Source organism: Monodon monoceros, unplaced genomic scaffold, assembly GCF_005190385.1.
Source record: "Monodon monoceros isolate NGI ecotype Baffin Bay Population unplaced genomic scaffold, NGI_Narwhal_1 Super_Scaffold_9, whole genome shotgun sequence".
NCBI classification, from domain to species: domain Eukaryota; kingdom Metazoa; phylum Chordata; class Mammalia; order Artiodactyla; family Monodontidae; genus Monodon; species Monodon monoceros.
This window is the reverse complement of record NW_021703786.1, coordinates 30731834-30759627: the sequence shown is the minus strand read 5'-3', so window position 1 is coordinate 30759627 and position 27794 is coordinate 30731834. Positions and strand designations below refer to the sequence as shown.

The window sequence follows — 27794 nt, the reverse complement described above, 5'->3', positions numbered from 1 at the left end:
CCCATCCAGCTCTGATGGGCTGATCATCTAGTGGTCCCCGCCCTGGCACTGGGGCTGGCCTTCCACGAATGCACACGTGCTTTAGAGCCACTCAGAGAGAGGTGGCTTAGGGGCCTCGGGACCCCTCAGAATTGATGTCCTGAGTCACTCTCTTGGCCTTCCAGGTGCCTCCAGGCCATACCCTCTGCGGCAGAGTGGGGACAGGCTTTCAAGGGAGATGACCGCATGGTCCTTGCTCCCGGGAAGCGGCTGGGGAGCTGCAGGGCTGGCAACTGTGAGGACCTCGTGGTCCCACCGCGGGTGTGGCAACTTGCAACTCTTTTTGGTATGGGGATAGGAGCCCCTGTTATCTGTGGAGAAAGAGACAGAAACAGACCTCAGATAAGGGCCTTTGCAGACAGCATTTTAAGTCAGGACCAAATATTCTGACCACTTACCCTCTCTAGGCAGACCGATGACCAGGGATGGGGACGCTGGCCCCAAACTCTAAACCAGACTTCCTCCCAAACCCACCCCTGCCCAGCCATGCAGGGTAAAGGCCATGGATACCAAAAGGGGGCGGCCGTGTTTGCTGGGCTTGTGGGATGCCAGGATGGAGAGTCAGGGCAGGGATGGGCCAACAGCGTTGCCAGTTTGACAGCAGCCTTGGGCTCCCCATGATGGCTTTTTGAACGTGACAACTCTGCCCTCAAGGCCACTGTTGGCCCTGTTGAGAGTATCTGCTCGTTTCTGGTTACAAGGTTCAGGGACCAGTAGGTAAGATATCTGTCTTGAGGGCCTGGGCATTTGGTGAGATGACTGGCTGCCACACCCTCCATCCCACGGGAGTCACCTTGCCCTCCCTAGGCTCTAGAGCCACACAGACCAGGGATCAGGCCCAGCTCTGCACTGAGCGGCAGCAGGACCATGGGTGAGCTACTCGAAGCCTCTGAACCTCCACTTGCTCACCTGTAAAATGGGGATGATACAGCCCCTGCACATGAGAGGACTTGTGCAAGGGCAACTCCAGTACCCAGGCGATGGGAGGGCTCAAAACGTCCCGGCTGTGATTACTATGACTACTGGGTCTCATCCATACGAAGACACCCATTTTCCTGCATTTTGACTTCTTCAAAATCGAGGTGCATTTGACATCAGCAATGTACACTGGCAGCTTCTTTTTCCGAATTGGGGGTGAATACGCGGGGCCTCTTGGAATTGACGGCGACCTAGTTATTATCCCCCACCCGAAAAGGCAGACAGATCCACGCCCACCCCAGGGCCTTACAAGCCCTATCTTCCCATCCCCACCGAGGCTCTGGGCACTCACAACTCTGTGTCCTCCAGGGCCGGCGGGCGCTCCAGCGCCTGCCTCCGCCTCCGCACGGCCCCCATGATCTTCTTGCGGGGTCCCAGGGGGACGTTGATGCTGCGGAGGTCGAGGTCCGAGCACAGCATGAGCGCCTCGAGGTCGATCTTCTCCTGCCGCAAGATGGAGGTGAAGGCCTCCATCTGCAGGGAGGCCAGGAACGTCTCCAGCGGGCTCGTCTCGGGCTCCAGGTCTTCATCCAGGCCCAAGTCCAGCTCGTCCCAGGGCAGCTCCTCCCCGCAGCTGCGGTCCTGCAGGCTGTTGGCACTGCCCAGGCTGTCGTCGTCGAGGCTGGGGGAGCTCTGAAGCCGACCCCGCGGCGTGCCCGCGCCGTCCAGCGCCGCGTCCTCGCGGCCCAGGCCGTGCAGCCCGCTGCTCACGTAGTTCCTGCGGAACACCATGGTGCCCAGGCCCGGGCGGGTAAACAGGGAGTCGTGGCCTGAGTCGGTGCTGACCTCCGAGCGCGCAGGCTCGGCCGCCAGTGTGGCACGGGAGACGCTGTCCTCGTCGGAGAGGAACATGTCCCTGAGCGGGGCGCGGCCCCACTCCTTGGGGTTGGCGTAGGTGCCCTGGCGCACAAACATCACGTCACTGCCCAGCTGCAGGCCCGAGAGCGAGCGCACGCTCTTGCGGCCGTCCTCGGAGATCTTGAAGGTGCCTTCGCCGCCCTGCTTGCGCCGCTCCAGCTTCTTCTGGATCTTGGTCTTGCCCTTGGCGGTGCCGTGCAGCGTGGCCTGCGAGTAGGGCAGGTGGCTGCCCAGCGCCAGGTGATGGAGCCGGCGGCTCAGGGTGCTGGACGTGATGCTGGAGAAGCTGAGTGTGTCCGAGCGCTCGGCCAGCTCGCGCCGGTAGCGCCGTTCCATGCGCTCGTGGTGCTTGCGCTGCATCTTGGCGCACTCGCGGATGCGCCGCTCCGCCTCGCGGAAGGCCTTGTCCTTCAGCTTGCCCACCAGCTTGGGGTTGAGGCTGCTCTGCTTGGCCGCGATGGAGTCCAGGTAGCGCACGCATTCCATGTGGCCCTTCATGGCGGCCATGTCCAGCGGCGTGTGGTAATCGTTGTCCAGGCACCAGATGTTGGCCCCGAAGGACACCAGGAAGGAGAGGCAGTGCAGGTGGCCATTGGAAGCTGCCAGGTGCAGGGGCGTGTTGCCCCAGATGTCACACTTGTCCGGGTCACCCCTGCAGGGAGGACACGCGGGGAGGGGTGATGAGCCATCGCAAGGTCAGGCAGGCAGTCGGCAGCGGCTGCCGGTGGGGGGAGCGCCCAGCCTGGATGAGCTTCCCCACAGGCACACCAGAGGGACTCGACGGCCTGAGACCTCTCCTCTGACTCCGGGAGACACGCTGCCCGGAGCCACCGGGCGCAGCTCGAGCGAGCCCAGGGTTAAAGATGGCTCCAGGCTCGCAGTGGGTGGGGCGACAGAGAAGGCGGGGCCGGGGCGGGGCCTTCCCCAAGAGAACTGAGGGCTGGGAATCTCAGGGGATAAATATTTAATGCCCAGAGAGAAAGGAGTGAATTATTCATGGGGCCCGGCGGGGAGCTGGCCCAGAGAGGTGGTGGGCCAGGGCCGAGTCTGGGTCTCTAGGCAGGCACGGCGGTGAGTGGGGCTGCCAGTGCAGGAGTGACCGAAAAAGAGGACGAGAGGGTCGTGTGTGCTGGGCCTGAGCCCTGGGGGAGTGTGGAGGGTGTGTGCCTGCGTGTCGCCGGGCACGGCCACGTCTGCAGGGAGCGGGGCCAGGCCTGGCAAGGCCGCGTGTGAGAGCAGGTGTCGGGTCTTGGCCTGGGCCAGGAGGGGAGCATGGGGGCAGCCAGGACTGGAGGGGAGGGGAAGGGCAGGCTGCAGCCTTGGCCCAGCTGCCCTCCCCTCCCGGGGCGGCCCCATCTTCGGGAGCGCTGTGAGGCGGCTGGCTCGGGCAGGTCCAAGGGACCCACGCAGCCCCCTCCAACACCCTCCGCGCCAGACTGTGCCCCCCTTGGGCACCCTCCCCGTGGCTCCTCCAAGCTTGTGCCTCCCTCAGGGACCTAGCTCAGGCCCTCTGCCCCACTCTAATGAGGGGGCCACCACGCAGGGCTGAAGGAAGAATCACTTCATTGTCTCAGCAGCTCCTGCCCACACTCCCCAGTCCCCAACCCCCCGCATTCCCCTCCCCACTTCCCTTACTGGTCTTCAAGTCCTTCTAGACAGGAGCTACTGGGCATCTGGCCCACACCCCATCAAGCACCAACCCTCACCCTCTGTAGGAGCTGGGGGATTGGTGCATCAAGGGGGGGCCCCCTAGTCCCCTCCTCCCACGAATCTCTCCGGGGGGGAGCAGAATGGCAGATCACTGTGTGCCCTCTTCGCATGGACAGGGGCCAGTCTCGGCGTCTTGGAACATGGTTCAGCTGCCTGATCTTAGGGGCTGCTTCCACCTGTTGCTGGCCCCGGGGAGCAGCTGTGGAGGGAGGGCAAAGGGGGGTTCCCCACCTACCCCATGCTCAAACCACAGGTCAGCTCCTGGCACCAGGCCAGCCGGGCCCCTTTCCCTCCACCAGGATTTCCCAGGGCCTGAGATGTTCATGTTAACCCTCCTGGGGCATCTCGTACATCCCTTTTCCTTGTCCAGGCCTCCCTGGTCCCCAGGTCAACCTGACTTCTCTTTATTAAACCGCTGGGGCTGGCAAGTTGTCCACAGGGTCATTCAGCCGTAGGGAGCCCATGTCAGTGGCCCTGGACGCCACATTCCTCAACTGCTACTTCCTAACCCCTTCCCTGGCCCTGACACCTGGATTCAATGCCCACTCCTCCCCCCAGACAACTCCAAAGGGAGGGTGATGGAGCCCGTGGTGGGGGAGGGGCACAGAGGGAGTTCATGGGGTGGCTGAACCGAGTGACACTTGGCACTGTGGACAGTGCCCACAAGTCTCAGGGATGAGCAGGGAGAGAGCTGTGTGGAATCCAGTGTGTGGGGAGGTGTGGGCGCCGGCTGGACCCCTTGGACCACAGGCTGGGGGTGGGCAGTGAAGAGCTTCTCCTTTCCCAGCCCCCCTTCCGGCCCCTCTGAGGCTTCTGCTCTTTCTCTCCCAGTCTCACTACGCCCTTCACTCTTGCTTCCTGGTGCTACCCACCCAGGAGATCCCTCCCACCTTCTCCTCACTCTGAAACCCCCCCCCCACAGCCATGGACCCCCAAGTCCCAGTCCCTCTCCTCCTAGCCCCGCGTCCAGGTCACAAATGTCACAGGCCTCAGTTTGTTTCCTCCTCCCACGACTGTCAATCTCCAAGGTTCCACCTTAGGGTCTGTCCTAGGGAAGAGGGTGGCACAGCGGAGGTGGGGGGGGGAGATGCCATGGAGTTGAGAGGGGGTGTCTCAGGGGCCTAGAGCGGCCCTGAGACTCTCAGTCCTCCCCGGCGGGGCTTGGGCGGGGACAGTGGGATACTCACCCTCGACTCACGATGAGGCGCAGTGACTCCAGGTTGCCGTGGTAAGCAGCCCAGAGGGTGGGGGTCATGCCATCCTCGTCAGGGGCGTTCAGCTCCTTCCTGGTGGCCTCCTTGAGAAGTTCCAGGTAGCCGTCCCGAGCCGCCCGGTGGTACTGGTCGTTCATGGCGCCTGACTTGGATGGGACGGGCAGGGGACACGGGGAAATGCCCCCCGCGGGGGAGGGCGGCGGGGTTAGAGCTGAGGCATGGGGTTGGGGGAGGGGGTCGGGCAGGGGCCGGGGCCGCCAGCGCCCGCCGCCGCAAACAGAAGATGCGGAGCGCCAGAGCCGCCGCTACTCGGACATCTGAGCCGCTCGGCGGGCGGGGAAGGTGGGGGGAGGATCTCCCGCTGCCCAGAGGGCCGCCCCGGGCTGCCCCTGGGTCCTAAACTCCCTGCTCCCGAGCAAACCGGGCCCGGCCTCTCTCCAAAACGCTGCTCACCCCAGCGTCCCGCCCCGTGAGGCCCAGTCTGGGGACAGTCCGAGGTCTGTCTTCACTAGAGCCGCGGCGCTGCGGCCCCCGAAGTCTCTAAGCGTCAAGGGAACGGGCCAAGGGCTGGGGAGGGATGTCTGAGGGCAGTCCTGACCCCTTGGACAATGGGCCTAAGAGAGTTATGAGGACCGACCGCCAGACCGTCAGCGATCGGGACACGGCCGTCCCGGCGGCCACAGTTTCGCACGAGGTGGGCCAGCCGCGCTCCAGCAGGAGGCGCTACAAGACTGGCCGAGAACTTCGTACGCAAGTCCGACTCGGCAGCATCCCGCGCAGCAGGGACCAGGGGAAGGGAGAGAGGAAGAGGGAACTTCGATCACTGTGAGGGTGTCGGGGAAGGGGCGGTAGGGTCCCGATCTTGGGGCAGCAACAGAAGAGCCCAAAGGTACAGGGCCGCGGGGCGTGAGGGCGTCGGGGTGCCTAAAGGACCTTGGGGCGTTTGCTGAGCGTCAGCTCTCAGGGCTCTGGGCGTCAGGAGACAGGGGCGCCAGGGCGCGCTGGGCGCCGGGGGCGGGGTGCCCGCTGGGTGCCGCAGTGCCGGGCCGCGCCCGAGGCTGGCTGCGCCGAGGTGACAAGGCGGCGGGGGAGGGGGCGCCTCTTAACGGGTAAATATAAATCACACCTTGTCTGCCTCCGCATGCTCTTCACTAAATTCAGCCCGGGAAAAAGATGGATCATGTGAGTGGGACTGAGAGGTTTATGGAGCTGAGCTCCCGCGGCTGTAAATCACCCTGCCCTCCCCGGTATAAAGCGCCCGTCCATCCCGGCGTTAGAGAGAGGACACACTCGCCGCCCCCTGACCCCCAGCTCAGCGCGGGCTCCCGGCCCAGCCAGGTGGGTGCCCCTGGCTAGCCGGCCGACGGATTTGGGGAGTGGGAACCTTGGACGGGGTCCGACGGGGCTGCAGCCGCTTCTCTTTTCCTCCCGTCGAGCGCGAGACCGGCACAGTGGGCTTTTCTCTCCCCCTTCCCAGCGCTTCCTTCACCCCCCGCAGCCCCCGCCCCCCGGGTCCCCAAATCTAGGGATAAGATGGAGGAAGGAGAGCTCTCGAGGCTGACCTGGGGTCCTGTCCGCTCCACCCCGACAGTGACCCCTCCAACCTCCTCCAGTCGCCTCTGCCATGTCCGAGGAGCTGCCCACGGGCCCCAAGGAGAGCCCGCCGGCACCGCGGGCAGCCCCCCGCGAGGTGTGGAAGAAGGGCGGCCGCCTGCTGTCCGTTCTGCTGGCCGTGAACGTGCTGCTCCTCGCCGGCACGTTTGTCAGCGGCGGCGCCTTCAACAAGGTGGCGGTGTACGACACCGACGTGTTCGCCCTGCTCACCACCATGATGCTGCTGGCCGTGCTCTGGATCCTCTTCTACCTCCTTCGCACCGTGCGCTGCCCCGACACCGACGCCGTCCCCTACCGGGACGCGCACGCGGGCCCCATCTGGCTCCGAGGTGCCAGGGGAGGTGTGGGCGGAGGTGGGGTGGCCCAGGCGGGGAGCTGGAGGCTGGGGCTCCCGCAGGAATTGCTGGGTGCCCTTCGAGGTAGACCGGTGAGAAGTCCCCACGCCCCAAGGCTAGATGTGTCTGAGGGTGAGGTGGGCTGTGACTGAGGCAGAAGAGGAAGGGAAAGAGTCCTGGAAGAGGGATGAAGAGAGGGATGGAGTGGAACTTCTCTGCCCTTTCTAAAGATTGAAAGAGGGTGGCCATGGAAGAGACTTTGATGGAGAGCAGAAAACAGATGACAGCTGCAGTTGAAAGAGCCTCTCTAGGGTCCTTTCCCTTATCTAGGCAGCCCCAAAGGGATGGGGGCTCAATAGGACATACATCCATCTACCCACTCAATCACACACCCATCCTTCCATCCATCTTCTCACTTACCCTATTCATCCATCCATCCACCCAATCACCCAACTATTTGACCATCCATCCTCATCCATCCTCAAATCTGTAACCATTTTCTCCTGCTTCTCTGACCCACCCCCCACCCTCATTCCCAGGTGGGCTGGTGCTGTTTGGGATCTGCACCCTCGTCATGGATGTCTTCAAGACCGGCTACTACTCCAGTTCCCTTGAGTGCCAGTCAGCCATCAAGATCCTGTACCCTATCACCCAGGCTGTGTTTGTCATTGTGCAGGTGGGTGGGAGGAGTGTCCCTGAGTGTGGTGGGAAAGAGCCAACATGTGGCATGGAGTCAGGAGATCTGAGCTCCACTCCACTTCCACGCTGAGCAATCGATTAGGGTGGGGATAGGACTGTAGTGCAGATCACATGAGTCCATAAATCTGGAAGCACTTGGTAATGAAGTAATATCCAAATGTGAGTGCCTACTTAGGGGCCCTGCGATTTCATTTCACCTTAAGCTGTGCCAGTAGTTAACACCTAGGAGGTGTCAGTTGTAGCAGCTGCTCTGTCTCCTGGAACCTGCCCTGCCCTCCTTGGGTGCCCATAGAGGGCATCAGTCTCAGCTCAACGTCCTGCTGTGGGCACGGCCAGTTGGGCCTCAGCCATGTCCCCTCTATTCTGTATTTTTTCAGGAAATAGGGTATCCTGTATATGGGATTTTTCAAACAAGCTCACTTTTTTATTTCTTGCACGAGTAACACTGGAAAAGATCTTCTGATTGAGCTGAGGCAGGACTGGTCTTAACGTGGGACCCAAACCCTCCCCAGCCCAGAATGACCATGTGTATGGTTCCCTCTCTTGAAACATCATCCCTACTGCCCAGGTTTCCACACTTTAACACGTTTATGACTTTGGCATTTATATAGTTTTAATTTTACATTTTCTGACTTTAAAGAATACTCAGGCAAAATGGAAATACAGACACCCCAACATCAATAAACACCGCAGCAAGGGTTTGTGGGCAGCCAGGTGAGAGCAAGGACTTGCAGGGAGGCAAAGGATGGGGATGAGGCAGGGACAGTGCCAGAGAGAGCTGCGAGGCCGCTTAGGTTCTTTCTGAGGCTGGCCTCGCTCCCAGGAATAAATAACTAGGCAGTCAAAACTCCACCCTACAAAGAAACAGAAAACAAACACCAAGCCCGGAGAGTTTACAGGTGGCATTTTGCAAACTTCTAAAGAACAGAGAACTATTTTGTACAAATCGCTCCAGAGAATAGAAAGAGAGAAAAGCTCACGTCTCCCTTTGTAAAGCTGAAAGAAACTCGATCACGTAGTAGGAGGGCTCTTGAGGTGGTAAGCACATAGTGCCGGGCATGGACCTGGGCACTCCGGGCTGAGCCCGTCTGCAGAGTAGATGACCCCACCACTCTCTCTCAACACAGACTTACTTTCTCTGCATCTCCGCTAAAGACTGTGTTCACAGCCACCTGGACCTGACTCGGTGAGTGCCTGCTCCATGCCCATGGCTCAATGTCCATGCACAGGGGCTGGGCTCACCTGGCATGAGATGAGCGCTTCCCAACCTGGGGCATGGGTCCTCTTTCTGCCCCCAGGTGGGGTTTCAGCCAAGGCCCCCTGGCTTTGTCAGCCTGATTTCCACCACCCTCTGCTGGGGGTACGGGGGACGTGCTTGGTGAGATGGCGTGTGTAATGTACAAATGTCCTTTCCCCAAAGAGAGGGAGCAGCCGTGGCCTGAACCCCACGACACCCCCAGCCCTCTTTTGGGAGGCATCTCAGCCAGGCTAAGTGTTCCTTCCAAACTCAGCTTCCCTGTTCACACAGGGGTCTGCCTGCTTTCTTGCTTCTCAGCACCATCTCCCAGGACAGCATCCCCAGCTCTCCACCACGCCGGTGACCCAACGTGAGCCACAGACTCTCACTGGCCTCTTTGCTCTCCCTCCCCAAACAGATGTGGTCTCATGTTCACGCTCACCACCAACCTGGCCATCTGGATGGCAGCCGTGGTGGATGAATCGGTGCACCAGGCCCATTCCCTCAGCAGTCCTCACGGCAACACCAGCCATACCCGCCTCGCTCTGGAATGTGAGTGCCCACTTCAGATTCACCCTGGTCCCGTGGCAGCCAGGCCTCGGGCTGGGTGCTTTGTGGACTCGTAGAGGGCGTGGAGGCAAAGGTGGCTGCCCCAGGCTATGCCTCTGAAGAAGTTTAGATGTGGGTGACCCAGGAGGAAGAGTACAGGGGAGCATTTTTTCATCCTGGACAGTACAGCCTTGGTCCCACTGTCCAGGTCTCCGTCCCACCAAAGAAGGGATTCATGCTCCAGGAAGAAAGGGCAAGAGTGATCAAGGTAGAAAGAGGGGAAGGGAGGCAGGGTGGCTCAATGGTGGAAGCATGGGATCAGAAGGGAGTGCCTGACAAGGAGGAGAATGTAGAAGTAATAATCGCAGTGACGATAGTGACAATTCTCTGAGCTCTATATGTCAGGCACTGTGCCAGGTGTCTTAAGCACCATCTTACTTAACCCTAGCAACCTCCCTGTGAGGTGGGCACTATTAGCATTCCCATGTTATGGATGCAGAAACTAAGGCATAGAGAGGCTAAGTAGCTTACCCAAGGTCACAGAGCTTGAAATTGGAGAACTAGGGTTGAGATCCATCTTTGCTTTAAACCAATATGCTATACTTAAGAAGAATGAGCCCACAGTCCCCCTGGTCCTGGTTCTCTGGACTTCTCTAGCCCCCCCCCTCGCCCCCCGCCACCAGCCAGGATCAGACCAGATGACCAAGTCCACCTGGACCTTGCCTGAATACACATGCACACCCAGTATGGGAGGGTCCAGGAATGGAAAGCATGGATCCAGGCCTACAGGAGATCCCAGCCCAGCAGGACTGAAAAGGGCCACTCTCCACATACAGAGGGGTCCTGAGGATGGTTAAACCCAGCCCAGGGAGGTGGGCGACCTTACGTGCTAGGGCTGCAGGGTGCAGAGAGGTACCTGCCTCAGGGGTGAGAGTCACGTCATTGGTGTCAGCTCTGCCATCACAAGCCACTTTCTCTGAGTGAGCCTCAGTTCCTTCTTCTGCAAAACCAGCTGAGATAGTTCTGGGGATCAGAAGAGCTGTCTGCCGAGGCCCGAGGGATCCTGCAGAGCAGAGCGCACGCTGGATGCAGGATGAGATTCCTATCAGTGTGGTACAAGCCGAAGCGACAGCAGGTCACGGTCGAGACCTGGGCACAGCCGCTGCTTTCTGGCTGAAGCGGGTGCTGGCGAGAGCTGCGAGGCAGCTTGAATTTTAGGGGCTTCCAAGCGGGCCACCTTCTATTAGGACCAGAGGCTTGCCTATCTTGGGCAGCCAGGGGTCATTACTGGTGGGGAAGGGTTGGGAGTGTTTTTCTGCAGGAATGGGACAGGATGAAGCGGGCAACTCTGCGGCTCAGAATTTTTTTTTTCTTAATCGAGCCCTGGCTAGGGTTTACTGGTGTGTCCCACAGTTTCTGGCACGTAGTAGGTGCTCAATAAATATCTGTGGCATGAACGGACGTGCCAGGCCCTGTGTAGGCATTTGGAATACGGTGGTGACGGATAGCAACCCTGCCCTTCCAAAGGTCACAGTCTAGGGGTGAGGTTCTTCAGGTGGGGGCCTCCAGGAAGGTGGGAGGGCAGTGCAGCTCCGCACCCCCCTCTCCACAGTGGAGCGTGCGGGCAGCCCAGTCGGAGAAGACTGCTCCTGCAACACGGCCATCTGCCAGATCTTCCAGCAGGGCTACTTCTACCTGTACCCCTTCAACATCGAGTACAGCCTCTTTGCTTCCACCATGCTCTACGTCATGTGGAAGAACGTGGGCAGGCTGCTGGCCTCCTCTACCCACGGCCACAGCCACACCCCATCCCTGCTCAACCTCTTCCGGGAGACCTTTTTTGCCGGCCCGATCCTGGGCCTGATGCTTTTCGTCGTGGGGCTGGCCGTCTTCATCATCTACGAGGTCCAAGTGAGTGGGGAGAGGGGCCGCACCCAGCAGGCCCTGGTCATGTACTACATCTTCAACATCGTCTGTCTGGGGCTCATGACCTTGGTCAGCCTGAGTGGCTCAGTCATCTACCGTTTTGACCGCCGGGCCATGGACCACCGTAAGAACCCCACGCGCAGCCTGGACATGGCTCTGCTGGTGGGTGCCGCCCTGGGCCAGTACGCCATCTCCTACTACTCTATCGTGGCTGCAGTGGCGGGCACACCCAGGGAGCTGCTGGCGGGGCTCAGCCTGGCCCACGCTCTGCTCATGATCGCCCAGCACACCTTCCAGAACGTTTTCATCATTGAGAGCCTCCACCGGGTTCCCCCCGGGGCTGAGCCTCATGGTACTCCCCCCAAGGAGCCCTGCCACGGCCTCACCTTTGCCAGCCTGGACACCCTCCACACCTTGCCTGCCTGCCCACCCACCCCCAGGCTGGTTGGCCCCAGCCCAGCAGGACCTCAGGGAGCAGTGAGCATCACCTTGGCCCCCAGGGGCCACTGGAGATACCGGTGCTTGAAGGACATTTCTCTGTTTCTCCTGCTCTGCAACATCATCGTGAGTAACTGGGGAGAGACAGGGGTGGGCTGGGAGGAAGAGAAGGCCGAGGAAAGATGCTCTTTCAGGTTTGTTCACTTGGCCCTCTCTGTCTGGCCCCCAGCCCACTCGAGCATCGTCTGGCTCTCTAGGAAAGGAGCAGGTTCAGGGAGAGTCAGGTGCAGCCCCGGGGGCGAACAGCATCTCAGGGCGCACCGGGAGAATGAGATCCCGGCATTCTGGCATCTAGGCAGAGCTGGAGGGGTCTTAGGGGATGCTGACGTGAGGGCTGGGAGGAGGTGAGACGGAGCTGAGTGGGGGGCCCTTGCTCCCAGGTGGGAGGTGTGACTCTTCCCGGGACCTTGTGACCAACCTGCTTCTTAGAATAATCGCAGCAGCGACAGGAGGTGGCAGAGGCCAGCATAAGCGTGAGGGGTCCGTCAGCAGAGCGGCGGGCTGGCCGGGAGGGGGGCAGCCACAACAGTCGCCCCCTCCGTGGCAACTCAGCAAAGCCGCTTTCCAAGAGAAACTCCTCTGTATAGCAGCAGACTTCACCCGATACAAATATGCATCCTGTACGAGAACACTCTTTGTGAGGGTGCATCCCAACAGAGAAATACTCCTAGTGTAGCTTCAACCTAATAGAGAAAGGCCCCAGTGTAGATATAATCCCCAGGAGGGAAATCTCTAACAGAGAAACATGGACCCCTGTGAGTACATCCCCAAGAGAGAGCACACCTTAATGAAGTTTTGCTCAAAGTAAAGACAGTCCTTTTAGCTATAACCTCTGATAGAAAATACCCCTAATATAGAAAACAGCCTTAATGTGGGTATATCCCAATATAGAACACATCTCCAGAGGGATTCCACCCCAGTGGGTCGACATGAAATACACGCCCAAATTGAGGTGCATTCTTGAAGTCCCCACTGCCAATATTGCCCCTCCTACAGGTAAAAAAAAAAGAGTAGTCATCCATCTCTGACCTACCAGTAGAAGCAATAAAGCTCAAAACCTCCTCCAGTCTTGGGCCACCTTTGGTGTGGCTCCCAGCCTCGGCCCCCACTCACCTTCTCCCAAGGCCGAGCCTACAGGCTGGGAGTCACCTGGGAGGCCGCTTTTGCTCCAGGTATCTGAGCCTGGATCAGCTCTGAGGGCATCATCTCCAACTCCTTCATTTTATAGGATAGAAGCAGGCTCAGATTTGGGCTGTGATGTGTCCAAGGATGTGAAACATTTGCGGTGGGGAGAAGGGGGGTTAACCTAGAAGCCTTTATTCTTTGCCTCACACCCCATACGTGAACTATCTGAGCTCATAGCCAGGGATGAAGCAGGATTCCAGCTTCAACCGCCTCCCAGACCTGGGAAGGGGGTGGGGTGCGGGGCCAGAGCTGGAGAGCAGAGCTCATGGCGGGCAGGGCTGGGGGAGCCTTCCGGCAGGATCCTGAACCCCTGCCCTGGGCCTGTCTGATTCTACCATCACCACCTCGCACACATCTCTCCAGGAGAGAGCTACCGATTTAGCCATTTATTCCAAATTCTCACAGCATCTATTGAGACTTCTTCTCCCCTTCCCCAGTCCCACACGTGGGCCGTACTGAGGGTGGGAGACGTGATCACAGGCGGAGCCCTAGGCTGGGGGGCAGGCAAGTTCAGTTGGGCACATTTACTGAGCTCCTTAGTGAGTGCCAGGCCCCGCCCAAGATGCTCGAGGTCCCCACTCAGCAACACCCAGCCCTCGCTGTCCACAAAACCAGAGGGCTGGGACCCCCATCCTGCCCCCACCCCACCCAGCAAAGCTCACGGAATGACCCACTGGCACGAGTCCGGGCCAGGTTCTGACACCCCTTTGTCCCCACAGCTGTGGATCATGCCCGCCTTCGGGGCCCGCCCCCACTTCAGCAACACCGTGGAGGTGGACTTCTATGGCTACTCCCTCTGGGCAGCCATCGTCAACATCTGCCTGCCCTTCGGCATCTTCTACCGCATGCATGCTGCCTCCAGCCTGCTGGAGGTCTACATGCTGTCCTGAAGCCCCACTAGAGCCATGGGGAGGAGGGGCTCAGCTCATGCACCCACCCAGAGAGCCCCGGGGAATGAATCCCAGACCGGCAGTCACTAGGCCACATAACTATCCATTCCCCCGCCGGCCTCAGAGTGGAATTTTCACAAAAGTTATTTTTCCAGGATGAGTTTTTAAATCACAATCAGGACATGCATATCCCTGGGGCATGGGGCAAGCGGGGGGAGGAGGACCTCTCCCTGCACCCTTTCTAGGACCAGGCAAGATCTGGAAGTGTCCTAGCCTCTAGCTCCACCCCTACCCCCGCCCCGTGTCCTGGCCAGTGCTGCTGCCTGGAGCTGGAAAACAATAAACCTGCTGTTCTCCCTGCCCCACCCTGTGCCCACTTCGTGTCTCAGCAGCCACATCTAAGATGATCACAGGACGGGGTCTTGGGGTCGGAGCGGCAAGGGCCCCTGGAGATATTCAGCTCTCAGGCTTTTCTGTGGGTGAGCCAAGTCTGAGTCACAGACTAGTTACAGACTCGTACCTGGGTGGCTGGGAGGGGCTGGGTGGAGTACCCAGGCTGCCACCTTCCTCTTCGCCTTATCTTCAAGTGACATATACATTTTTTAATGTGTTCCATGACACATGAAATGTTAGGAAGGACTCACCTAATCCAACTACAATTTTACAAAGAAGAAAACTGAGGCCCAGAGAGGTAAAGTGACTTGCCCACAGTCACACAGCAAAAGGGAGCCAGTGCCTTTCTACTAAGAATGATAATTTTCAAACTTTTTCATGCATCAGAGCTTTTGTTTTCCCCTCAAATGAAACATTTCAGGAATGCAACTTCAATTCATAGGCTGTTATAACATAATTTATAACAGGGCTGTTATAGCTAAACAGGGCTTGAGTGGCACAGATTCTCACCCCCTGGGCCTCCTCTTACCCACAACCCCACTCCCTGCAGTCCCTGAGGCTCCTCTCCAAATCCCTCTGGCTTCTACTCTACAAGAGATATAGAGACGGGGCAACTGTGAAGCTGGGGAGGTCCTGGCAGGGCAGAGGGTGTGGGATCTCACTGTTTTCCCAGGCCTTCGACCGTCTCCGAAGCCCCTCAATAAAATGGCTTGATCCAAAAGAAGGTGGGGAGGGGGGATATAGAGATGGACTCAGAGAGACTGAGGAAGTCAGACGGTGCAGAGAGGTTGAAAAGGAGGCACCAACAGCTAGAAGAGGAGGCGGAACTGGTGGCCAGCGAGTCAGGTGAAGGGGGACAGGCTGGGGTGGGGACTGGGGTGGGAGGAGATGGCTTTTGTGCGGGAGAGGGGGAGCAGCCGCACCTGGGGCCCCGGGCACTTTAGAGGAAAACGTGCCAGGACCCCACCAGCACGATGAGGTGGGCAGGTCTCAGAGGCTGCAGGAAGAGCTGAGGAGGGCCGCAGGGGGCGCCTCCTGCCGTGTCAGAACCGGGTCTCTTTCGCCCCAAGTTCACGTTTGCCTTAGGGAGAGAGAGCTTGCGTCAGGGCTGGGTCTGGTGCTACATGGGGTACAAGAGAAGGTGACCCCGGATCTGTGGGGGAGGGTCCATTCCCTGCTGGGCCGCCAGAGGCAAGTGTGGCCTGAACCCTACACGGCCTCTGTTGCGGCCTAAGGACATTACATCCCGACCTACCCCGGAAGCGGGCCTGCTCGTGGGTCCCCTGACCCAGAGCCCCGCGCATGCACCGCCTCCGGCCCCGCCCGCCTGTCCAGCCGCCTCATTATTGGCTGAGCTGTCCGGGGAGCCCCCGGCAGGGTAATTAACGAAGGATTGATTAATGAGAGCCCCAAAGTCAACAGAAAAATCAATAGGCCGCGGAGCCCGAGAGGCGGCTGCGCAGTCCCGCGGAGGGAGGGCGTCGGAGGCATTGGTCCGGCGCAGGAGCCTCACCCGGACAGACGATCCGCGCTGCGGTGGTCAGCCGGCGGCGATGCCTGCCCAGGCCTCAGGTAAGGCTCCCCGGCGGCGCCGTTACGTCCGGGAGCGCCCTCTGACCCCTGGAGGAACATTCCCGAGAGCCCATCCTCGACACTCACACCTACTCCGCTCCCAAAGCGAGGGTCAGAGACCGGGGGCTGCAGGGACTGGGGCGGGAGGGCGAGATGACGGGAGGAAGGTCAACCCTTGGTGACCCGAACGGCGGCCCCCCTCTGCCCCCACCCCGGCTCTGCACCCCGTCTCCTTTCCGCGGGCGAGGGGCGCGCAGGGGTCAGCAGGGCACCCCCCCCCCCGCCTTAGCCGGGTCCGAGCGCGCACAGCGGAAAGAGAACGCCGAAGCCGGGAAGAAGCTAAAAGCCCGGACGGCTGGAAAAAGGGGTGTGGGGCTGGGTTGCCGGGATGCCCAGTCAGAGGCACCCGTGTGGTGCCTGTCCCAGGCCTCGCAGTCCCTCGAGTAGCTCGGAAAGAAATCCCGTAGCTCCGCGACCAGTGCTTAGCAGCATCCGTCGGATCCGGCCAGGCGCCGCGCCCCGACGGCTCTGCAGCTTTCATCACTGGCTCTAATCGCGACCCACAAACCAGTTTGGTGTCCGGGCCCTCCCGTGAACTGGCGTCGCGCGGAGGGGCGAGCCAGAGGATGGTGGATTCCTCCTTGTCAGTCAGGGAGCCCTCACCCTCTTCCCGCGACCCCTGCTTGCCCATCCCCACACCCTCCCCAGCGGAGGATCCTATCCTCCACTTTGAGCGCTCCCTCTAGCGGCCGAGGGAGGGTTGGACCCTGGGGGTGGGGGCGGGGAAGATAGTGAAGGTGAGGACCCTGGAGGACAGGACCTTGTCCTCCAGGGTCCTCTCTAGGCCTGCAGTCCGATCAAAACCTGCCCCTGTCATTCACCAATAATCCCGACCTTTCCGGCCTCTCCAGGACCTGGACAGAACAGGAAGGAAATGCATAAACAGCTAACACTGACAGCATTCTCTATGCCAGGCATGTCTCTACATGCATTTACATGTGTTAAATCATTTAATTTTGAAAAATCCCCATCAGGTAGGTATTATGCCTTAATTCCTTCATTTATTCATTCAAGAAATCTTTATTGAACATCTACTATGTAACGGGTACTATTCCATAGTCGTGTATCTGTTTACAGATGAGGAAACTGAGGCACGGAGAGTCTAAGTAGCTTGACCAAGATCACACAGGTAGTAAGTGCCAGGATTCGGCACTAGGCTATCCTCCTGCCTTGGGGTAGGTTCTGGGAAGGCGAGATGGGGCAGTCAGGTCTGGGAGAAAAGGAGCAGGGAGGTGTCCCTGTAAGCTTCAGATGTGCTCAACCTGGGTGGGGGAGCCTGTGAAGAAAGACCAAGATCATCTGGAAAGTCACCTCCACTGGGCCAGGATGGATGCAAAGGGTTTGATGGGAAGGGTTTCTGTCCATGACTCTGGTGCTGAAATGTCCCCAGAAAATGCCAGAGTCAGTCAGCTAATATTGGTTCAGTGTCCTCCCTGTGCCATATGTGGGGGATGAGGTAAGCAGGAGCTGGTCGCTGCCCACCAGGCACACCCACAGCAGTGTACACCCGCTCTCGATAGATGTTTGGGCAAAGGGAGAAGTCTTCCCAGGAGAAGCGCTTAAGATGGGTGGTGAGGATGGGCAAGAGCCATTGGTGGAGGGTAGCGGGAGAGGCAGAAGGAAGAACAGGCTGCAGGAGTGACGGGGGGGGGGGGCACGAGGCTACATGAGACATGGGGAGTACTCTGGCCGGGCCTGGATGAATGTGGGGAGGAGGTGCCTAGAGTGTGACAAGGGGGCTGGACAAGGAGGGGACAGAACTGGAGCAAGAATGATGTGGAAGACTGGGAAGGGGGGAATCATTGGTAGAATCTTTAAAAGAGTACCAAGTTTTATTATTCTATTTGCCCCAGAAGAGGACCTTAGGAGGTATAAATATTGGGCAGGTTGCACATTGGAGAATGGGGGCCTGAAGAGGCTGCATTTTAGAGCCACGTGTGCTGAGGGTCTTCTGGTAGTTACACAGGGGGATAGTCTAAAGGTCAGAGTCCAAAGGGAGACACAGAGCAAAGCACAGCTAATTAAAATAGAGCATGAACACTGATGTGTATAAAATTGATGACTAATAAGAACCTGCTGTATAAAAAAAATTAAATTAAAAAATTAAAAAAATAAATAAATAAAATAGAGCATGATATGGGACTTCCCTGGTGGTCCAGTGGCTAAGGCTCCGCACTCCGAATTCAGGGAACCCAGGTTCGATCCCTGGTCAGGGAACTAGATCCCACGTGCCGCAACTAAGAGTTTGCGTGCCGCAATTTGAAAAAAAAAAAAAAAAAGATCCCCCATGCTGCAACTAAGGACCCAGCGCAGCCTAATTAATTAATTAAAAAAGAAGTAAACTTAAAAAACATAACATAAAATAGAGCATGGTAGGTGATGCTTCAGCAACAAGCATGGGTGCAGTGGGGGTACCAAGAGGGGCACCTAGTCCAGCCTTGGCAAGGGGCTTCAGGGAAGGCTTCCTAGAGGAGGCGGGGCTCCACTGAGTCCTGAGGACACAACCGCAGTCATCCAAGGGGCCAGTGGGTGGGCACCATGGGCAAAGGGTAGGGTGTGGGCAAAGACAGGGAAGTGAGTAAAAGCAGGGGCAGTCTAGGAACTAGGCATCAGGATGGCATATGGTCCATGGGCAAGGGAGTGGGGGTCTGAACACAGGGCTGGAGAGGAAAGTTAAGACCAGACCAGGAAGCAACAGCGGCTACCCTGCCTTGATCACCTTGTGCACCCCAAGCCCACACGCTGCCTTGTTTCATTTTGAAAGGCCAGGCAGGCCATGCTAGATCGCTTGGACTCTATAGTGGGAACAGTGGTTGCCTTTGCAGGGGAAGTAGGGGAGAGGCGCAGTGGGTAGGGAGACCAGTCCAGGAGAGAGAAGAGGGAGCCGTGGACCAGGGTAGTGCTTGTGGTAAAGAAAAATCTCAGAGCAGTCCTTGAGCTGGAACGCACAGGGATGAGGGGAGAGGCAAGGCAGACACTTGGTTCCCTGCTGGGAGACATGGGGATGGAGACTCCGCTTGCTGAGACAGTGAATTAGAAAGCAGGCCTCCTGCAGTCTGGACAAGGGGGAGCACCTAGGACCCTGAGCCCCTAGGACCCTGAGCCCAGAGCACCAGGGATGCCAGGGCAGCAGCGGGACCAAGGGAGAGCACCTGGGACAGCAGGGGGTGGTGAAGGAACCTTCCCACCAGGACAGCACCCAGACCAGGGGGCATCTCTGCACTCCAGTGCAGCGTTATGAGTACTCAAAGGGCCCACGGGAGAAGTGTGCTGGACTCCAGGAAGGGGTCCTGAGCTGCAGGTATGGGGTGACCCAAGATCTGGGTCCACGTGAAGGGTAACAAAGGGGTCGGCCTGAATGAAAGCTTGGGGCAAGTGAGAAAGTAGCAGGAGACACTCAGGGAAAGAGAAGGGTCAGGATGGTGTTCCCCATGTTGAGCTGTACATTCATGAGACTTCAAGGAGTTGAGGGAGGGTACAGATGGAAGTCAGTTCTGTCAAAGTCAAGGGTATGGGACTTCCCCTGGCAGTCCAGCGGTTAGGACTCTGCGCTTTCACTGACGAGGGCACAGGTTCAATCCCTGGTCAGGGAACTAAGATCCCACAAGCTGTGCGTCACAGCCAAAGAAAAAAGAAAGTCAAGGTCATGGCATTCATGTTCATCCCAACGTGTCCCATGCTCATGGCAGACATTGTCATTCAATCTCAGAACTTTTTCCTTAAACCTTTAATGTGCTTTAGAATTAACTTTAATTACATAAGTAATGTTTGTTTGTTTGTTTGTTTGTTTTTTGGCTGCGTTGGGTCTTCATTGCTGCACGTGGGCTTTCTCTAGTTGTGGCGAGCGGGGGCTACTCTTTGTTGCGGTGCGCGGGCTTCTCATTGCGGTGGCTTCTCTTGTTGAGGAGCACGGGCTCTAGGCACTCGGGCTTCAGTAGTTGTGGCACGTGGGCTCAGTAGTTGTTGGTCACGGGCTCTAGAGCGCAGGCTCAGTAGTTGTGGCGCATGGGCTTAGTTGCTCTGTGGCATGTGGGATCTTCCTGGACCAGGGCTCGAACCCGTGTCCCCTGCATTGGCAGGCGGATTCTTAACCACTGCACCACCAGGGAAGTCCCAGTAATTTTTTTTTTAAGAAAAAAAAAAAAACTAGAACATTAAACCTCTCCCAATGCTACTGCCCTCCTCCTTTCCCCAGAAGAAACTCTTGTTGTGAACTTGATGGGTGTCTTCTAGGTGTTTTAAAAGTAATTTTAGGGACTTCCCTGGCAGTCCAGTGCTTAAGACTTTGCCTTCCAATGCAGGGGGTGTGGGTTCGATCCCTGGTCAGGGAGCTAAGATCCCACATGCCCCGCAGTCAAAGATCAAAAAACATAAATCAGAAGCAATATTGTAACAAGTTCAATAAAAAGACTTCTTTAAAAAGTAATTTTATATACACCCATATGTACGCAAAATAGAGTATTATCTCAGATCACAGCATTCTTTCCCACCAAACCCACGCTCAGCCTCAGGATCCTTCTCAACCCAACACTCTAGGCAACGATTGCCCAACTAATCAGAGTCGGAACAAGAGAGGACACCTACTTGCTCTCCCTGACTTGAGGAGTGAATTTCCTTCCAGAAGACAGAGGGCACAAACTGCGTTTTGGTGGTGAAAAGTCACAGCCCTGGAAACTGCCCAGTGGCCAAGGACTGTGCAGATCCCCCTGGCTGCCTTGACAGACATCATTATTCCACCTTAAGATCAAGCACTGATGCAGGAGGGTAGGGGTGGGGGGAAGGCAGTCCTCAAGCCAGTCGAAAAAAACCCTATGTTTATATGGAGCACAAAGGGCTTCCATATCCCCTGGTCTGTTTCAATCTTCTCGGGTCCCGTAAGGCACATGGGGCAGCTGCTATCATTTCCAACGTCCTGACCAGAGAGGTTGCTTAGCTTGCCTAGGTCCCACAGCGCTTAGAGGGAGAAGCGGAATTGAGCCCAGGACGGCTTGGCAGCCAACCAGAACCCTGTCTCCCTCCCCAGCCCCTGAGGCTCCACCCATGGCCTCTCCAGAAGCACAGGAGACTGGAGAGACCCCGGCCAAGGAGAACCACGTGGCCACGGGGGCCGAGCAGACAAGGGCCCCCGCCTCGCCCCTCAACAGGTCCTGGCTGGTGCGGCACTTCTCACTGCTGCTGCGCCGGGACCGGCAGGCCCAGAAGGCCGGGCAGCTCTTCTCGGGGCTCCTGGCCCTCAACGTGGTGTTCCTGGGCGGAGCCTTCATCTGTAGCATGATCTTCAACAACGTGGCCATCACGCTGGGGGATGTGTGGATCCTGCTGGCGGCGCTGAAGGCCCTGGCCCTCCTTTGGCTTCTCTACTACACCGCCAGGACCACCCGCCGGCCGCAAGCCGTGCTCCACCGGGACCCGCACGCGGGACCCGCTTGGGTGCGCGGTGAGTGTCGGGGCGCCTGGGTGGATGCAGAGGGGTGGGGAGGGAGGGCTCTTTCCAGGGGAGGTGCCAACGTCCCCCTGGCCCGGCCAGGCTCCCTGGTGCTCTTTGGTAGCTGCAGCATCTGCCTCAACGTCTTCCGCGTGGGCTACAGCATGAGCCACATCCGCTGTAAGTCACAGCTGGAGCTCGTCTTCCCGGCCATCGAGATCATCTTTATCGGCATCCAGGTGACCCGCCTCTCGCACCCCCTCGCCGCGTGCGTACGCACCCCGGCCTATGCCTAGAAACAGGCACATCAGCAAATATCCACACGGCCCAGAGTATGTACACACGCACCACAGCGCCCCTCCACGTGCCTCTGTGTGCCCGCACCCATGCTACCTACATGTGTCAGCATCACACACACACTGCGCCACTGAAACGCAGGCACCTATAGGTACATTTGCCTGTACGTACCTGTGTGTACCTAAATCTACACCCCCAGATATACTGTGCTACTCTCCTTTTTTTTTTTTTTTTAAATACAATTTATTTATTTATATTTTTGGTCGAGCGGCATGTGGGATCTTAGTTCCCCGACCAAGGGGCCCCCTGTATTGGAAGCATGGAGTCTTAATCACTGGACCACCAGGGAAGCCCTACAGAGCTACTTCTTTTTTTTTTTTAAAGAAGGTTTTTTAATTAATTTATTAATTAATTTATTTATTTTGGGCTGCGTTGGGTCTTTGTTGCTGCGCGCGGGCTTTCTCTAGTTGCGGTGAACGGGGGCTGCTCTTTGTTGTGGTGTGCGGGCTTCTCATTGCGGTGGCTTCTCTTGTTGCAGAGCACAAGCTCTAGGGGCGCGGGCTTCAGGAGTTGTGGCACATGGGCTCAGTAGTTGCAGCTCGCAGGCTCTAGAGCGCAGGCTCAGTAGTTGTGGTGTATAAGCTTAGTTGCTCTGCAGCATGTGGGATCCTCCTGGATCAGGGCTCAAACCCGTGTCCCCTGCATTGGCAGGTGGATTCTTAATGCCACCAGGGAAGTCCCCAGAGCTACTCTTAATGAATCTCCAACTCCCTCCTGAGTTCCTGATCTGTAGGCATTGTGCTATGTGTTTTGTTTGCATCATCCTTTTTATTGCCCCAATAAGTAGGCATTCCCCTGATAGACATTTTAGTCCTATTTTAGAGCCAAGGAGACTAAGGCTCAGAGATGTTTTTCCACTGGCCCAAGACCACACAGCAAGGAAACCCTGGAGCCACAAATCCAACCCAGGCTTCCTCACTGTCCCTTCCATTGTAAATACACACATGCAACTGGAACACATGCCCCATAGTCCCACCACCAACCTTCGCCCCACCCCTAGCCACTGGGCTCAAGGCCCTTTCTCTTTCAGACCTGGGTGCTCTGGAAGCACTCTAAGGACTGCGTTCAGATCCAGACCAACTTCACTAGGTAAGATGCGGGCACCTTCTCTCCTTCCAACAACTCCTGGGATACCCCTGTCCCCCACTCATGCTGGCCCCCCAACAGCTTCCCTGGACAGGGTGGCCCTGGGGCTATCGGTTAGTCTGGGAGTGGGTCCCAGGTAGCCCCTAGGGCTGCTCCTCCTGAAGTTCTAATGGCAGATGGCATCTGGCTTTGGGAGAGAGTAGTCACCCCAAAGGCAGTGATGGTGAACATGGGTCACCCGGGAAGCCGGCTAGGCTGTGTGGCAGAGTGTAGCACCTCCTCCAGGTGCGGCTTGATGCTGACGCTGGCCACGAATCTGCTGCTGTGGCTTCTGGCCGTCACCAACGACTCCATGCACCATGAGATCGAGACTGAGCTCAGCGCCCTCATGGAAAAGTTCTCAGGTACAGAGGAGACCATGACTGCCCCCCAATCGCTGCATGTACACACACACACACACACACACACACACACACACACACACACACACATGCGTGCACGCTACACTCCCTCCAACAGGTGAGGCTCAATGACTCTGCAGAGTTGGGAGAAAGCTCTAGAGACCAGATCACGACTAAACGGAAACTGACATTTGCCAATGGTACCCATCCTGCCCCCATTCTGGGCCTGCCCCATCAGGTGCTGGCACTCTGCAAGCCCGCTCCAGGCATCCATCTGGCTATCAGTAAGCCAACCACTAACCCTGGCTGAGCTATTCACTGATAAGCCCAGGTATGCACTCTACCCCTGGTATTTGCATTTTACTTGCAAGAAACTAAAAAGCCTTCAAGACTGAAAGGAATGTCTTCCTAACACAGTTGTAGGTACCTGGACATATAAGGAAGAACAGAGGGTTTCTGGGCAGAAAGAACTCCCTGGATTGTTCCATGTACCCAGTGCCCTACCTGTCAGTCTGCCCTTAGAGGCCATGTCCCGTAAACCTACATGGGAACATTTCCATCTGTGGGATTCAGCCACACCTGTATGTATACACCTCCCCCCGCCCCGGGTGGCATCACCATCCTGACCTGTGTACAGCCAAGCCTTCCCAGCAGACTCATGCATTCACACATCCATTGCGTAAATCTCAGCATGCCTGTATACCGTGGGCATTCTTTGTGCTCCAGATCCATTTTTCAGAAGACCTGTGCAAAGAGAATTTTCGGCAAGTGACATCATGGATTGTTTATTATTAAACAATTCAAGCATACAGATGAGTAGAAGAACAGGACATACCCATCACCTAGATGTAATAATTATTAACATTTTGCCATATTCATTCCAATATTTGTGCTGAATTACTTACGTTGCAGAAATACTGGCATTTCATCTCAGGATATTTCAGTATGCACGTCTTTAAAATCATATCGTTCCCTACATTAGCACAAATGCCATTGTAATTTCTAACAAAATGCCTTAACTTCATCCCCATCCTCTGTATCAATCTATGTTCGACTTTCTCCAATCAGCCCATGAAATGTCTTTTAAAGATGGTTTGTTCAAACGTGCAGTACATTTGGTGGCTCAGTTCAGTCTCTTTTCCCCTAATGACATTGAGATTTGTCAGGTTGCTTCCTCGTGGTGGCATTTGACTTGTTCCCAAATCCCCTGCTTTTCCTAGAAACAGGAAGTATGGACCAAAGTGTTGATTATATTTGGGTTGAGCATTTTGGACACCAACATTCCACAGGGGATACTGTGCGCTCTGCAGGGCACCTCATCACAAGGCAAGATGTCTGCCCCACAGTGGACGCTGCTGATGGTCGTGGTGTGTCAGCCAGATCCTCCCAGTATAAGGTTACAGGCTTCCCCCTGTGCTCAGCAAGTAATCTGTAGAGGTGACATTTGGCACCAAAGACATCATGTGTCAAATGCTTTACCTAAGCTTGGCACTTGAGGTCTAGAATCCCTTTGTCAAGGAATGACCATCCTGGGGACTTCCCTGGTGGTCCAGTGGTTAAGACGCCACGCTTCCACTGCAGGGGGCACGGATTCGATCCCTGGTCGGGGAACTAAGGTCCCACAAAAAAAAAAAAGGAATGACCATCCTGTGATTTCTGACTTCTCAGTTGGCCTCAGTTTCCACATCTGTAAAATGGGTGGCTGGGTCCCTTCCGCCTCTGCCATAATCCAGGAGGTGAACAGATTGATTTGTGCATCTGGTTTCCTCAGAGCAAGGCCCACCTGAACGTCTTTCCCCTCCTGCCCTGCCCCCTCCCAGGCAACAACACCAACACCTGTCTGTGCCTCAACGTCACCGCGTGTGAGGTCTTCCAGAAGGGCTACCTGATGCTCTACCCCTTCAGCACCGAGTACTCCCTCATCTGCTGTGGCATGCTCTTCGTCATGTGGAAGAACGTGGGCCGCCGCCTGACACCCCACACGGGCTCCCACCCCGGCACCCCGCCCTTCTACCTGCACGGGGCCATCTTAGGGCCGGTGCTGGGCCTGCTGGTCCTGGTGGCAGGCACGTGCGTCTTCGTGCTCTTCCAGATCCAAGCAAGTGGCCCTGCCATCGCGCGCCAGTACTTCACCATCTACTACGGCTTCCATGCAGCCGCACTGCCCACTATGAGCCTGGCGTGCCTGGCAGGCATGGCCATCCATGGGCTGGAGGAGCGAGAGCTAGACACGCTCAAGAACCCCACCCGCAGCCTGGACGTGGTGCTGCTGATGGGCGCGGCGCTGGGCCAGATGGGCATCTCCTACTTCTCTATCGTGGCCATCGTGGCCACTCGCCCCCACGAGCTACTCAACCACCTCATCCTGGCCTATTCGCTGCTTCTCATCCTGCAGCACATAGCCCAGAACCTCTTCATCATCGAGGGCCTGCACCGGCGCCCACTCTGGGAGGCAGCTCCCGAGAGCCTGGCGGGGAAGTGGGAGGCTGAGCCTCCCCGCAGGGGCTCCCTGCTGGAGCTGGGCCAGGACCTGCGGCAGGCCTCGCTGGCCTACATCCACTCCTACAGCCACCTCAACTGGAAGCGGCGGGCCCTCAAGGAGATCTCACTCTTCCTCATTCTCTGCAACATCACGGTGAGTGGCGGGGCTGGGAGGCATGGGGGTGGAGCTGGCAAGGAGGCCCCAGAAATCCTCACTCAGGAAGGGATGGATCAAGGGATTGTGCATTGACTGTCCCGAGGGCGACTGGCTTGTCCCTTTGATTGTCAAGGACACAGGCCCCTTTCCAACTAGCTTGATGCTGCCTGAGAGTAGGGAGTGTCCCCCAGCTCCCTGCAAGGTGCCTGGCATGAATGAATGTGCCAAGCATGTAGCTAAGTGCTATTTACAAACATACATATAGGATTTCTACCCTCGGGGAGCTTAGCTGAGGAGACACAGGGGGACCAGTTAGAGAATTACCAAATAATTAATGGTCCACTGACTTGAGTCAAAGGAAGAGATCAGAGGGTGCCTGTTTTTCTAAAGAATCTCTAGGGGAAGGTATTGACAATGACTGCTCGGGGCCCGGCGGCTGCTAAGTTCCAAGTCCACCTTTCCGTGCATCTCTCTGAATCATCACACCAGCTCCATGCAACAGGCACTATTACTGTCCCCATTTCACAGATGAGCAAACTGAGCCATAGGCTGTTTGACCTGCCGTGTTCCCACAAGCCTGCAAGTGGCAGTCCCGGGACAACTCCAGGTTGTTTTAGCCCATGATGGTAATAGCTGTGCTGGAAACACCTCAGAGGGTGAAACCTCTGGTCCAGACAGAGCATAAGTAACAAATTGGCCCCAAAGTGTGGTCGGAGCTCAGAGAAGGAAGTGTAGGCCCAGGTGGCCAAGGAAGGCTTTGTGAAAGTTTGATCTCGGCCTTGAGAAACGGGCAGAATTTGGACAGGAGGCAGGGTCGGGGTGGAGCGGGCAGAGAGCCATGACAGCGGAAGAATGAACCCAGAGCAGAAAAAGGTGATGGAAATGAGGGCCCAGGGGAGCCCAGGTGGAGCAGGTTGTACCATGGTGGTGGCAGCCTGGGGTCTCGGGATCCAGCTGGAGTTTAGACTGGCCCCAGGCAGGCCAAGGAGGGGGCTGAGGCCTTCTGTGGGATGCGGTGAGGGGGATATAGGGGGAGAGGGGCTGGTTCTGAAAGCCTAAGGGTGAGGGGATGCTAGGGTGGGGGGTATGCCGCAGGAGCTGCAGGTTCTGGGGCCTCCCGTGAGCTGAGGGCCTTGGGGGATGGGAGAGCCCCTCCCCCACTCAACAACCCCCTCTCCTCCCCAGCTGTGGATGATGCCAGCTTTTGGCATACACCCGGAGTTCGAGAACGGGCTGGAAAAGGATTTCTATGGCTACCGGACATGGTTCACCATCGTCAACTTCGGCCTGCCTCTGGGGGTCTTCTACCGCATGCACTCTGTCGGGGTGCTGGTGGAGGTCTACTTGGGAGCCTGAGAGTGCCCAAAAAAACCCACCCCCTGCACACCCCCGAAGTGCCAAGGCTGGGGTTAGAATGTAACCCAGATGCCCCATTCCAGGGGGACCTAGACCAGCCTGGATTCCCCAAAGCCTCCTCTTCCCCAGATCCTCTCTGGGGTGGGTGGTCACGGCAGCTCAAGGCCAAGAGCAGGACCTGGACACTGAACTGTTAAGGCCCACACCCAGGACTGAGCACATACCTGCCGCCTGCTCACCACCACAATCAGCGCAGCCCCAGGAAGCCCACACAGCTACTCTCGGGGACGGCCAGCCCTAAATGATTCCGGGGAGTTTGGGGAGGGGCACCCCTACCGGGCCAGGCCTTGGGGGTCTGCCTCCTGCATGGTCCAAGCTCAGCCCAGGACATCCGGAAGCTCGCAGCTGGGCAGGCAGCCCTGCCCTTCTCTCCCCACACACCCTGTCTCCTAATGAGCTGGTTAATTAGCTGCTAGGCAGGGGTCAACAGCTCTCTCCCGCTGACATAAACCCTGTTTGTTTGATCGATTACATTCGGGCTTCGTGGCGTTTGTTCCCGGGGACAGAGAGGACACTCTGTGTACATGGTGGGAAGGGACAGTCCTCCTGGGCGGGGCTGTAGGGCTGGGACAATCCTATTTCTGGGCCACGAGGGGTCTCAACCGTTTGTCTGGTCCTCCTCTTGTCTGATGCATGGGAGGAGGTGGGAAGAGAGGAGCCGGGGCTCTCGCATCCCCCCACCCCTCGCCAGCACACCTTCTCCCCAGGACGGAG

At 57.5% G+C, this 27794-nt stretch overlaps 3 protein-coding genes across 6 annotated transcripts; 2 read left to right on the top strand and 1 right to left on the bottom strand.

Moving 5' to 3' along the window:
• Positions 1-5126, bottom strand: USH1G (USH1 protein network component sans). 3 transcript variants are annotated; one of them, XM_029212196.1, is made up of 3 exons: positions 4773-5120; positions 1310-2527; positions 1-350 (listed from the first exon to the last, which is right to left on the bottom strand). In XM_029212196.1, the coding sequence occupies exons 1-3, from the start codon at positions 4934-4936 to the stop codon at positions 347-349; spliced, it is 1386 nt and encodes a 461-aa protein (XP_029068029.1). In that variant the 5' UTR covers positions 4937-5120; the 3' UTR covers positions 1-346. The 3 variants fall into 3 exon arrangements, with proteins under 3 accessions (XP_029068029.1, XP_029068030.1, XP_029068027.1); XM_029212197.1 differs by having other exon boundaries at positions 106-350; positions 1310-2474; positions 4773-5126; XM_029212194.1 differs by lacking the exon at positions 1-350 and having other exon boundaries at positions 1306-2527.
• Positions 4791-27547, top strand: OTOP3 (otopetrin 3). Of its 2 annotated transcripts, none has more exons than XM_029212192.1 (7): positions 4791-4794; positions 20716-21194; positions 21285-21421; positions 22570-22628; positions 22911-23029; positions 24847-25661; positions 26850-27547. In XM_029212192.1, exons 2-7 carry the CDS (start codon positions 20798-20800, stop codon positions 27018-27020), a joined length of 1698 nt encoding a protein of 565 aa, XP_029068025.1. In that variant the 5' UTR covers positions 4791-4794; positions 20716-20797; the 3' UTR covers positions 27021-27547. The 2 variants fall into 2 exon arrangements, with proteins under 2 accessions (XP_029068025.1, XP_029068024.1); XM_029212191.1 differs by lacking the exon at positions 4791-4794 and adding an exon at positions 15666-15697 and having other exon boundaries at positions 20781-21194; positions 26850-27514.
• Positions 5284-13732, top strand: OTOP2 (otopetrin 2). The gene is made up of 8 exons (XM_029212193.1): positions 5284-5296; positions 5961-6137; positions 6391-6742; positions 7288-7424; positions 8575-8633; positions 9103-9236; positions 10846-11723; positions 13562-13732. The coding sequence occupies exons 3-8, from the start codon at positions 6424-6426 to the stop codon at positions 13730-13732; spliced, it is 1698 nt and encodes a 565-aa protein (XP_029068026.1). The 5' UTR covers positions 5284-5296; positions 5961-6137; positions 6391-6423.
• Positions 27548-27794: the final 247 nt, after the last annotated feature.